This window comes from Bos indicus x Bos taurus, chromosome 15 (genome assembly GCF_003369695.1).
Source record: "Bos indicus x Bos taurus breed Angus x Brahman F1 hybrid chromosome 15, Bos_hybrid_MaternalHap_v2.0, whole genome shotgun sequence".
Lineage (NCBI taxonomy): Eukaryota > Metazoa > Chordata > Mammalia > Artiodactyla > Bovidae > Bos > Bos indicus x Bos taurus.
The window spans coordinates 64,078,136-64,092,050 of NC_040090.1; the positions used below are offsets into that span (position 1 = coordinate 64,078,136).

A 13,915-nucleotide genomic window follows, 5' to 3' on the forward strand; every position below is an offset into this window, starting at 1 on the left:
TTCTCCAGTGACTCAGGAGGATCCTCAAGCCTCGGACACCCACTGCTGATGGCAGACTTTTAAGTCTTTCTGCAAAAGGGGATGTGGGAGAAGCTGCAGAGCTGCTGCTATGTGAGTCCCAGTGATTCCATCAGTGGTTCACAGAGGCATTTTCTAAATTAAAGGGGATGGATTCAGGGGTGAATCAGAATAGACACTAATCCTCTCCACTTCCATGGTAGCTTTGTTGCTGGAATTCAAGCACAAATAAGAGAAAAGGTATCTGTACATCAGGGGATGTACATCTGTACATCAGGGACAGTTACTCAGGTACTGGCAACAGTTATCTAGTTGCGGGGGGGAGGGGGAGTGGAGAAAGGTGAAGACAAAAAGAAACTCAAGAATGCAGTGCTACCTGCCTAGTGAGAGTTATGCACACAGGGAGCAAACACGTTTCTGGGCCTACCAACAAATAAGGTAGACTTGACAATGAAAAGTCAGTATGTTACCATCGCAGGAAGGCCGGACATCAGGAAAAGGAACGCTGCCAGAAACTGAGGGAGACGTAAGGAATGCTGCCTCACTCTGAAGCTTTCCCATCTCCAGTGGGGACTGCTCTGCTGAAAGCAGACAGGAGACAATTGGCAAGTGGTGCCAACTATTAATGAGCAAAACCGACCTAATAGAGGAGCCTCATGGAAACACATTATATATGTTTCTTTTTCCTGCCTTAGACTTTTCCTATCCTTTCTTACAGAACTGGAACTATGCACATATTCTGCAATTTCTACTGACCCCTCTCATCCCACCTGTATACAGAAAAACATCCAAGTTGTGGGCATCCCAGACAACCTTCTACCCCTTCTTTTTCCCTATGGTTCCTGAGCAAATAGGTCTTCTGTTGGAGGAACATGCCTCTCTTGTCTCTAAATGCTGTTCATCTGTTGGGAAGATATCTCCTGGATAAACAAAAGGCTATCATATTCTGTACTCCAAGTAGAAGATTTTTGAAACTCCTAGGAGATGGTGAGTATGTGCTTAATGATACTGAGAGTAAATATGTGCTAGGGGTGTGCCAGGCTATGGGCCCAAATTTTGAATGAGAGGTTTTCTAGGACATGGGCAACTAATATTCCACATGGAAAATGAACTGCTCATTTATTAGTCATTGCAGCTTCCCCAGCAGATTTCTGTAATTCATTGTAGAGCTCATTCCAGACAATAAGATGAAATTAATTTGTAGACCAGGCTGTGAAAAGTGCCAGGAAGGTCTGGCACTTGGCTAATTGAAGCCTCATTGCGTGTATCCTGGGACTCCCACTCAGAGTTTCAGACGTATGTACCTACTCGTGAACTAGAAACTGGAAACCAAGGGAAGCTGAAATGAACAAAATCATCTTGACAAACATATTCTTTATACGATTTCCACTATCATAACTTTTCATTATTTTGTAGGTTCACTTTATCTCATATATAATGGGATTATCTTTAATTTATTCACATATAGTACTGTAACAAATTTGAAAAGCCCATCAGTTCTACTTTTCTGTCTTCAACAGAAGGGCAATTTCATAAACACTCAAATTAATATGATATTTGTTATATCATAAAAATATCATATATACTTTCCACTAGAGAACTGAAGTACACTTGCTTATTATGTGGCATTAAATTAGTCACCTGTGATGATTAATAGATTACAAAGGTATATTTTGTGATGCAGAGAAAAATTCAGGGAACCACACATTTTAATGTAGCCTGCCTCAATACAGGACCTAGAAGAGAGGGAAAATGGGTGAACCATTCTGTCTGCTGTATTTAGGAAACATAGTTTCATGTATTACACTGATAAGTTATATATACACATATCATTACTAGGTTAACCACAGGATAAGGAAGGGTAATTTTAGAATTATAACTGTTATCTTCCCATGGCAGACATGAGGAGCAACTGAGAAACACGGAGAAACCTAATAAGGGAATGAAAGCAACTATTAGAAGGGACAGCTTCTTTATAATTCTCTTCAAGGCATTAGAAAAATAAGCAACCTTTTATCCAATTATCTGTTATTTCTTCAAATCTGATTTTGATTTAGTTTGAGTATTTGCTTTGAATTAACTTATTACTTATTAGCTTCCCAGGTGGCGCTAGTGGTAAACAATCTGCCTGCCAATGCAGGACATGGTAAGAGACATGGTTTCCATCTCTGGGTTGGGAAGATACCCTGGAGGAGGAAATGGCAACCCACTCCAGTATCCTTGCTAGGAGAATCCCATGGACAGAGGAGCCTGGCTGGCTACAGTCCATAGGGTTGCAAAGAGTCAGACATGACTCAGCATCTAAGCACATACACATAACTTGTTACTTATAATGCTTGTAAAGAACCTTGGAAATCATAGGTGGTTTTTATTTTCTTATTTTCTAAAATTTATGTAATAAGTGTATCCCTTATATACTTGTATATGATCAAAGGAAAGCCATTCTTTTTTTTTTTTACATTTTGGATTATAATCCAATACTACTTATTTTATTTTTTGCTCAGCTATTTACTTATTTATTTTACTTTACAATATTGTATTGGTTTTGCCATACATCAACATGCATCCGCCATGGGTGTACACGGGAAAGCCATTCTTAAAAGGTTTTCCTTAACTCATCTAAAATCTAATTGTAAAAATTATACCTAGAAGGGCATGTTTAGTACTACTGCTAATAGTAAATTCAAAGTATTAGAAAAGAAAGTGTTGGTCAGTCGTGTCTGACTTTGCGATCCCATGGACTGTAGCACACCAGGCTCCTCTGTCCATGGGATTTTCCATACAAGAATACTGGAGTGGGTTGCCATTTCCTCCTCTAGGGGATCTTCCTGACCCAGGGATTGAAACTGGGTCCCCTGCATTGCAAGCAGATTCTTTACCATCTGAGCCACTAGGAAAGCAATAGTAAATTAGGACTACTAATTACCATGATAGTATTAGTACTACTAATACTACGACTAACTAGCATTACTATTACATAGATGGCTTTTCATGAATAGGTCAACACAGTGAAAATAACAACGTATGGAATTAGACATGAATTTAAATATTTTCTTTTGTACATGTCTGTGTGACCTTGGCAAGTTACTTATTCTGAACCTCACTTTTCTCATGTTTAAAATGGAGGTAATCCCACCTACATTACAGGATAGTGAGAACTGAACACGGTGACAGCCACAGAGCAGGAAACAGAGTGCCTGCACACAGAAGGTTTCAACAAATACTAGCTCCTTACTTCCTCATATCCTTTTGGTCCTAATTTTTAGAAAATGGTAAAAAAGCCTACTTTGGAATGAAAATGAAACCAGTAAATTTGTAATAGCTTTAATCTCACTGCTGAAAGTAAATTGTGATTTTTTTTTTTAGATCAATGTGTTTGATATGTGGAGATCACTAAGTGAAAGTCGCTTAGTCGTATCCGACTCTCTGTGACCCCATGGACTACACAGTCCATGGAATTCTCCAGGCCAGAATACTGGAGTAGGTAGCCTTTCCCTTCTCCAGGGGATCTTCCCAACCCAGGGATCAAACCCAGGTCTCCTGCTTTGCAGGCGGATTCTTTACCAGCTGAGCCACAAGGGAAATAAACAAAAATGAGATCAAGCTAATCAGGGGACTAAAAAAAAAAAAAAACCCTAAAAGATAATCCATCAGTTTTTTATAAGCTTCTATATATCATTTTTTATTTAAATCAAAACCTTGACCTATAAGTTTGCTACACTCTCCACTGGAATATTCAAATATGATCATAAAACTTTTGTGACTTTATTGGGTCATTATGAGTGAGTGAGTGAAGTTGCTCAGTCGTATCCGACTCTTTGTGACCCCAGAGACTGTAGCCCACCAGGCTCCTCCATCCATGGAATTTTCTAGGCAAGCGTACTGGAGTGGGTTGCCATTTCCTTCTCCAGGGGATCTTCCCAACCCAGGGATCAAACCCAGGTCTCCCACATCGCGGGCAGATGCTTTACCATCTGAGCCACCAGGGAATCAGCTACATATAATGATAAGGATACAAGTTTGTCAGTGAAGTACTTAGAATGAAAAATATGAGTAAAATGTATCCTTTTAAACTAGAAAACCATATTTGAATCTTTAGTACTGAAAGTCCTAAGTCCTTCAAGTTTAGATATAGTTATCTTAATTATATTAATATAATAGTAATAATAAAAAATATTTATTGAATACTAAATTATTAACATACCTAGGTGCTCTTCAAATATTTGATGACTTTAATTTTTCAGTTTTTTGGCCTCATTGCACATAAATCATGTTGAATATGTGAAAATAGATTTTAATTTTAAGCAACACTTTCAAATACTAATGCATTATCATTGTTAAATGATTGTTAAATTCTCCAACATTTATCCCATTTCCCTTAAATAGGGAGAAAGGTGTGCAGCTGGATATCATCTTCAATATGCAAATAAGAGAATATTTTCCTTCCTATCACTGTAGTCTAATTAAATTTCATATTGTATTTAAATATCTATAATTGCATATGCTGACCCTTGGGCATCTAGAACTTTTTATACTCAAGGCTCATAAGGAGCAATTTATGCTGATTTTGTCACTCTTACAGCTACTCAGCTTTTATTCTCTGATCTCTCTCCCACTACATCAAGATCACTTTGAACCGAAACCTACTGGTCAGGAGGCAATACACCCAGAAAATGCTCCCTTGTTGCAGGTAACTTGATCAAGTTTACCAAGTTGTGTCCTAAATAGAAATCCCAGTGTGGCTCAGAGGCCTTTGTAGGGGGCAATGAAGGGAATTTTTAATTTCCGTTTCTACCTTTGTTTGTTTTAAACAGTGGGCTTCCTTTTAAGATTTGCAGGATTGTACTGCTTTAAAGGAAAATAAAAGTCTGAAAAATCACTGATTTAGGACAATGAAAATTTCAACCCCAAAATTACAATGGAAGTCTTAACATGAAATAGTTTACTCTTACCTTCCTGTTGATACAGACACGGAGCAGTGTGGCCAAAGTTTTGAGAATCGGAAAGGATTAGGAAAAAGGGAAGTAGAAAGATTTCCTCACTTTATAAGGCCCACAATTTGAAGCCAGAATTAACAATAGGAAGCACATCTAGCTAATCTAGATCCAAGTGGGTCAATTAGCTTAAAGATGCTGAAGAGAACGTGTCTGTTAAGTAGATGCAGAAATGTAAAACCTGAATCACTTTTTCCTATTATAACTGGGTGACTTTTCCCATTTCTTATAATCACTAGTTAGGTGATTTATAATTATCAATAACTTTATTCATATGTAATGGGATTATTAACATTGCTATTTCATAGGTTAAGGTTTAAATAGGCACATATGAGATAACAGGAAAGTTTACAGACCATTTACTGACCACGTATTAAAATTCATGACTGATGACATGTAGAAGACACACTTAGGGTTATAAAGAGATGCGGTGGAATAGAACTAGTATCTGTCTTTGTCAGATTCCACCCTGATATAATCAAACAACAGAAAAAACTAGTTCTGATTCTCTGATTCTTTTTGTAGTATCTAGGATTTTCTTTAAAACAATAAGAAATGGGACACTGCCAACTAACCTTAAGTAGAAGCTATGATGCTGACAGTCATCTAGAGGGAAATTAAGCTGTCCTTTAATTGATTAAGCCCTTACTAAGTTGGGACTTAAAAAACATTTCACTGAGAAGCTGTCCAATAGAAGTATGATGTGAACCACAAATATAATTTAAAATTACCTTTTAAAAAGTAAAAAGTAGGTGAAATTAATTTTAGTAATATATTTCATTTAAATCAATGTATCACAAATTATCATTTTTATACATATTCAGCATGAAAATTGTTGATATATTTCACATATTTTTGTACTAGGTTTTCAAAATCTGGTATGTATTTTACATTTACAGACTATCTCAATTTGGATTAGGCACATTTCAATAGCTCAACATGTAGCCAGTAGTCACCATACTGGACTATGCAGGTCCACTGCACATAATTTTGAGACATTTTGTTCAGAACCAAAATCAACTTTGATTGAACCCTGGCAAGTTGTAGCCTCATATCTGTAATCTAAGCCAAAAACTTGGATTAGGTGTCTAGGAGGATTTAGTATAGCCCTGTATACTACAATGGTAAACAGGCAGCAGGATGGCAAACCCACCCAACAGCTGAAGGCAAATTATGGAGCCTAGACAAGATAGACTTCAATATTCAAATTCACACTGAAAAGAGTTCTCAAGTCCATTTAACTTTCACAAATCAGATTAGATACATAAAAGCTTTTGTGCCTTTAGAAAGATTAATCTATATAAATAAATCCTATTTATAAACACTGCTAAATTCTGCTTGTATTTTATAAATATGTAGGCTTAGTCCACTATTCTTGATATAAAGAAAAGTTAATACAACTTGGACATTTTTCTGTTCATATTCTGACTCTGTATCTGTCTAGACTTTAAGAAAATGACTTCAATGACTCACCTGGAGTGTTTTTCTTCACCCCAGGTAAGGTTCAGATATATGCCACACCAGCTGGTTTCTAAGACAAGTCTTTTTGATGGGTAGGGATCAAGCAGATGGTTGTTTTATATCTGTATTCTCTGCCATTAGATTGGTATACAAAAGCAATATTCTTAGTTCTTTTGCCAGAAGTTGTCCACAATTTAACTTCTGCATATATTTTCAAATATAAATAGGTGTCTTTGTCTGCAGTCTTAGTGCTCAAATCCTTCTCTTAATTTCTCTATAGAGTGGACTTTCTTAAAGGTAAATATAAACATAAGGCAATACAGGAAGGGATCCTATTGGTCAAAAATGGCCCACCTAAGATTTTTAGCAAAGAAAATATCTTCCTAATATTCTACACAAACATCCAGCAATAAGGCCTACCCACCAGTTAGGAGATTCGCTCTAAAACCAAAAGGCTGGATTTACTGACCAAGAGAGAGGAATTGCAATGATAGGGAGTAGTGGTAAGGAGGAGTGTCAACAGTTTGTTCATATCAAATAGAGAAGGCTGCTGCGCCTAGCTTCTATTCCATGAAACAGGAGAATCTGTGCTGCACATGGCATAGAGGAAGTAATAAGGCTCTGGGTTTTTTTCTTGTTCACCACTTTTATTTCATATATTTGGTAGAAGGTAAAGGAGAATGTAGAGAAACAATTTTAATGAAGTCTAGTGACTAGGTCATGAAAGCCTACTGAAGAAATCAAGAGCACTGACATCCAACTTACACTCCCTTCCCTGACAGCTCACAACATGGTACTTTGTTAACGGCAGGAAATGTCATCTGAACCTAAAACCACAGGCAAATGAAAACACTGGACTCATTTAAGGAAAAACTAAACTATCGGATACATGTGGATAGAGAATAATTCCATACCCCACTGCTGAACTACTGCAGCTTTAACAGAATCAGAATTTGAAGAACGGTAAAGCTATGTGGAGGAAATAAAAATCACAGTATCATTTAGAATTTCATTTTAGAAATATGATAAATATTGTTTATGCTTTATTTCCATGTCTAAATGTGGAATATACACTTCACTCATTGGAAAAGACCCTTATGCTGGGAAAGATTGAAGGCAGGAGGAGAAGGGGACGACAGCAGATGAGAGGTTGGATGGCACCACCGACTCGATGGACCTGAGTTTGAGTAAACTCCAGGAGTTGATGATGGACAGGGAAGCCTGGCGTGCTGCAGCCCATGGGGTCGCAAAGAGTTGGCCACGACTGAGCAACTGAACTGAACTGATACACTTCATGGTATACTTATCAAAGTATCTGCCCTACTGTGGAAAGAGGCCTATTTGCTGAATGACCAATTTGCAAAATTATTGAGAAGTTTTTTTTATTTTTTTAGCTTTTTGAAGAATTAACTGCACCTTTTTGTCAGTAATTGCTAGTTAGTCCAGCTTCACTAAATATTAATTTCATTGTATTTTATATTTCAGCAACCAAGAACTTTGGTACAAAAATTTAGGGCTTTTGCTAAATTTATTAGTTTACTCTATTTTTGAATATTTGTCAATTTTGGGTGAATTGGTTATTTAAGAAACTTACCCATAACTTCTATCAGTGTGGCACATTTGTAAGGGGATATTAATAAGCTGAAAGAAGTATGCTTCCTGCAAAGCAACACAGGATCCCTGCTATTTTGGGAACTATGCTGTATATTACAGTTATAGGGCTTATCCTTGGGCAATTTTGGGTTCACCCAGATCTAAGAGCCCAAGTCTCCTTTATGAAACAAATAGAAATCATTGAAAACAATTGATGATATAAATATGAAGAATTAAAATACACCTATAGGTTCATAAGAACAAAATGAACTGCTAAATTCCTATGGGTTAAATGCTGAATTAACTATAATTCAACATAATTCTATGGTGTTGGAGAAGACTCTTGAGAGTCCCTTGGACTGCAAGGAGATTCAATTAGTCAACCCTAAAGGAAATCAATCCTGAATATTCACTGGAAGGACTGATGCTGAAGCTGAAGCTCCAATACTTTGGCCATCTGATGTGAAGAACTGACTCATTAGAAAAGATGCTGATGCTGGGAAAGACTGAAGGAGGGAGGAGAAGGGGACGACAGAAGATGAGATGGTTGGATGGAGTCACTGAGACTTGATGGACCTGAGTTTCAGCAAGCTCCGGGAGTTGGTGATGGACAGGGAGGCCTGGCGTGCTGCAGTCCATGGGGTCGCAAAGAGTCAGACACGACTGAGCGACTGAACTGAACTGAAATGTTGAATAAAAAAACTGAAACAACTAAGTTTTCATTACATTAGTTACTATATTCTGGATTAAAATGTAGAATCTAGCTTTATAATGTAATAATAATTGTAATTTACTGAGCACCTATTACATGCCAGGCCCTTGGTACTGATCATCTTTAATTCTAATAACAAGCCTGCAAGATAAGAGTTCCCCCCTTTTTAGAATCCTGAAAACTGAGGTTGGACAGTTTAAACAAGTTACTCAGAATCACAAACATAGTGTGTAGAGAACTAACTTTTTTAAAAGCCCATTTTGGTAATTTTAATAAAGTGCCTTTCTTTCCTACTTTTAATTTACATCTAAAGAGTCACTTATATCAGTACTATTACTAGCATTTAAATGAAATTAAAATATATTCATCTTACGTATGGAATATATCTGCTTGAGAAATCAGAAAGGAAATAAAATATTCTATTCTTAATTTACTCTCACATTTACCTATTATAATTTATTATGTATATAAATTTATTATACAACAGGTTTGGTAAAGTACCATGAGTAGGATGTTAGGTTAAAAAGTAAAAGCATGTTTGTTATATTTTATACAACAGAAAATGGGTAAAATCTCTCTGCATTTTTGTTAAAATTAAGATTTTGAATCTGAAGTAGATATGCATTTCTAAATGACTTTTTTACTTTATGTAGATCTCATAAGTGGCGGAATGTACAAGTTTACTGTAAATTTCCGTAAGTTCTGGCACTTTCCAAGTTGTGGCGTGGTATTACATTTCACTGTGACTTACAGTATAATCCTGCTATAATACAAATGTGCTGTCACGTTCTCTCCTGAAATGCCTGAAGCATCTCAGTTTACATGATGGAATAAAATATATGATGGAGGTGAGAACCGAATCTACATTGTTCCATCTTCATAGTAAAAGGAACAGAATGGGGCCCAAATAGTGTGGGGGTACAAGTGTGTTTTCAATAATTATGTTGAAGGCCATGGCACCCCACTCCAGTACTCTTGCCTGGAAAATCCCATGGATGGAGGAGCCTGGTAGGCTGCAGTCCATGGGGTCACTAAGAGTCAGACATGACTGAGCGACTTCATTTTCACTTTTCCCTTTCATGCATTGGAGAAGGAAATGGCAACCCACTCCAGTGTTCTTGCCTGGAAAATCGCAGGGACAGGGGAGGCTGGTGGGCTGCCATTTATGGGGTCGCATGGAGTCGGACATGACTGAAGCAACTTAACAGCAGCAGCAGCACAAGTATCTTTTCGATAATTATATATAACAGACTGTTTGAAATGCCTCCATTATGCCATTTATTTTTGTATCTCATCATCTGGGATACAAAAAGTTTAGAGTTTTATGTAGATTTTTAGTTATCAAAGCACTTTTCAATTGCCACTGGGAACTAGATTTCAATCATGTGAGTTGATTCAACTGTGACATCATTTATCTAAAGGACATTCAGTTAAAAGAATTCACTTCTATGGACTTTGATGCGGTTTCTCCCCTCTAGGTTGTTCTGACAACCCCAAAGTGCCTTTCCCTCCAATGCCAAATTCTCCACTTTCGTCTTTTTTGTCTCCTCCTTCAGAGAACCCTGCTTCAAAAATTGAACACTCATATTATTGCTGTTGTGAAGACTTTCTCCCAAGCCCCTCAGCTGATATAGTTTCATTTTATGTAAAACTAAAAAGTCCTTTCCCAGCTCCTCCTCTTCCTTCCCTTCCTGTCAACTTTCTAGAATAACAGTGTAGCTCTAGTCCTTCATTTCTTGACATACTGTAACCAGCTTTCTATCTTTAATACCATATGGCTCTTGAAGACAATGACTTCCTGGCTGTCATGTCCTTGATCTTTTTTCAGTTCTACCCACAGGATATTCTCTCCTTAAAGCCTCTTCTTTGATGGCATTTGTGTGTCTCTGGTTCTACTAGCACTACTAACACTGGTATTTTCTAAACTACTCTTTTCCTGGATCATTAGTTTTTTCCACCTCCCGACCTATTGCTATCCATACTTTTCATGATGAATGGTTCTCAACACTGACTATGCATCAGAAATACCTGGGCACTTTAAAAGTACTGTAGAGTTATTTGAGCTCTATCATACACTTCTGAGTCAGAGTTGAGCCCTGGAAAATGTATTTTGTTAAAAACCCCTCTGCTGCTTTTAGCTGCATATGGCTATGGTGGCAGGTGTTTCTCTAGGCTGCCTTCCTTCATTACTCACTTGTTTGGTGATTCCATGGTGTTTTGGCTTTACACATTATCACTCTGCTAAGGTACTTGTTCAATAGTTCTGGATTATTTGTAAGAAAAAAAATCATTTCATGGCCAAGTGTGGGAAAGATTAAACAACAGAGAGATTATTTTGCTGAAGGACTTCTCAAAGTTGTATGTACACTTCATACCTTTATACTTATGGCCCTGTTTACTCCATTAGAAAGTGTTGTTTGCATCCAACTTGATCGCCTGCCTCCTATGCTGCTGCTAAGTTGCTTCAGTCGTGTCCAACTCTGTGCGACCCCATAGATGGCAGCCCACCAGGCTCCCCCGCCCCTGGGATTCTCCAGGCAAGAACACTGGAGTGGGCTGCCACTGCCTTCTCCAATGCAGGAAAGTGAAAAGTGAAAGTGAAGTTGCTCAGTCGTGTGCGACCCTTAGCGACCCCATGGACTGCAGCCCACCAGGCTCCTCCGTCCGTGGGATTTTCCAGGCAAGAGTACTGGAGTGGGGTGCCATTGCCTTCTCTGTGCCTCCTATAATCCGCTATAAATATCATGGCCAGATTATCAGTTTAAGGCACAGCTCTACTCTTGACATTTCCCTCCTCAAAGATTGTCAGTTACCTGTGGCTCAGAGCCAAGTTTAAATTCTCTAGCTTGGTATTTGAGGTTTTGGAAAATCTGACTTGAACATTTTTAACTTGCTTTACACCTTTCATTAGATGGTGAAAAATGTATAGACTCTGAAGTCAGACATATTTGGATGTGAATTACATTTTACCTTGGGCAAGTTTGCTTATAAATGAAAGATCCCCTTTCCCTTTCCATCAAGTGGAAGCAGTATTATTTTGAGGATTACAAGTTAATCCTTCTCATACCCTATGCAGAAATGCTTGCTAACTCCTATAAAACAGTGGTTCTCAAATTTTAGTAGGCACCATTATCAGTGGGGGTATTTGTTAGAAAAGGAGATGGCTGGGCTATACCTTGATCTAGACTTGGTAGGTCTATGTGTGGACTTGGCAGTTTCTAGAACTACACTGTCTAATATGTAGACACAGGCTACAAATTAAGCATCTGTAGTATGGTCAGTCTGAACTGAGATGTGCTGTAAGATACCCAATTTTAACACTTAATATGAAAGAAATAATGCCAAAATATCTCTAACAATTTTTTTTATTGGACATATATTGAAATAATATTTTGTCTCTATTAGCCTAGCGAAAATGTTTTTCATATTCATTTTACTTGTTTTTTATTGTGCCATTGAACAAGCACTGCTCTAGAATGCACACAAGTTAGCACAAGTTTCCCCAATGATTCTTTGGTAGTTATTCTCAGATCACTTTGAGAAACGATATATGAAATGTTAAGCTTTCTGAAAGAAGAACCGATACCTTTTTATATCCCCATAGTATTCTGAACATTGTGGACAGTTAACTATATACAAATTGAATTTAGACTCACTTTACATTTTAAGCCATCAAAATCCTAAAAAATTATTTTTGAATTATGTTTAAGTGGAACAACAACAACAACAATAACAAAAAAAAAACAAACACCTGAAATTATGGCTTTGTTCCCAAATTAAAAAAAAAAAAAATCTTCTCAAAGAACTGGGATTTTGGTTATTTGACTTTGTAGAGAAATAGGCCATCTATCCCTCTAGACTCCAAAACTGTTCAATATGATCATACTCAAGTTCTTCAATTAAAACTAATATTTAACTTTATACTGGGATATGTGCTAATTTTTATACCACAGTAAAGTTAGCCAGATGAGGGGGGGGAAACATTTCTGGGGAAAAGGAAGTCTTTTATTTAGGGACAAATGAGGTGAGAATGGCTGACCACTCTGGAAGTAAGAGTGAGAACTAAGAAAGACACAATTAGAAATATGGAAGCTAATGCTGGGATGAAGAACAACTTTGACATTAAGAGAAATGGTCACAAAATTAGAAATATGTTTTAAAGATTGTTTAGTAATAATGAATGAAGATTTCCCCACTTACCTCATTGCCACGTTGCTGCCATCGATAACTATTGGTCTCAGATTTTCCCCATCATCTGTTATAATCTCTTGCATTGGAGATTCAGAACGCTGAGATTCCAGGGAAGACGTTTCCCGCATTATAATGTTAAGTGTACTAACTGTTTGTTCAGCCTCACTTTTATTTCCAAGTTTGACAAGCTCTCCCAGAATATCGTTGATTAAAGCATCAGTACCAAGTTTGTTTAGCACAAGTTGAACCTGTTCTTCAGAATAACCTAACTTCAGTGCAAACTCCAGTTTTGTTTGGTATTCTCGCACCACATCAGGGGGTTTTTTCATTTCCTTGGATGGCTGGGACTCTTCAGGTTTAAAGTCTTGCAATATTTCACTGCATTTGAGTATGTGAGGCTCTAAACATGGAGACCTACATAGCTGTCTGTGAGTCTTGGTTAATAAGCATGGCTCTACTGAAATGCTACTCAATTGTTCTGACTCATTATCAGAATTTGTGCTTTCTTCAGAGTCACCAGAGCTCGCATTCTCTTCAGACACCTCTTTTTCTTCCTTGCCAGAATTAACTTTATCCATTGTTGGTTTTTCTACCATTGACCAAGGTACAGATGTACTTAAATGTGGGTCAGCGCTCTCCACATAAAGGTGGCCTGGGTCATGCCCCAGATGATCCTTCAAGCCCATGAAGCTGTTATGTGTACTTGACTCCACTTTGCTGTTTTTTCTGTATTCTTGAATGCAAAGCACCCCGTATTCCTAGAGAAAAATGTAGAATATTTAGAATTTCATATTTACTGGTTCATTTCTGGTTCAAAAAAGTTGGGAGTTACCAAACTACTGAATATCAACTTTGTTTCGTCTACGTCCTCTCATTACTCGTAACACACTTCCAAGATAGTATCGTGTCTTTTTCAGACAATGAAGTTAGGAATTAGAAAGGCTAA

General features: G+C 37.4%; 1 protein-coding gene across 4 annotated transcripts in view; it reads right to left on the reverse strand.

Moving 5' to 3' along the window:
• The window catches only part of ZC3H12C (zinc finger CCCH-type containing 12C), a 72,880-nt gene that overhangs the window by 24,140 nt on the left and 34,825 nt on the right, over nucleotides 1–13,915 (reverse strand). For all 4 annotated transcript variants that reach the window (XM_027563808.1, XM_027563811.1, XM_027563809.1 and 1 more), the window contains exon 2: nucleotides 12,979–13,727. In XM_027563808.1, the coding sequence (XP_027419609.1) occupies nucleotides 12,979–13,727 (749 nt within the window). The remainder of the gene's footprint in view (nucleotides 1–12,978; nucleotides 13,728–13,915) is intronic.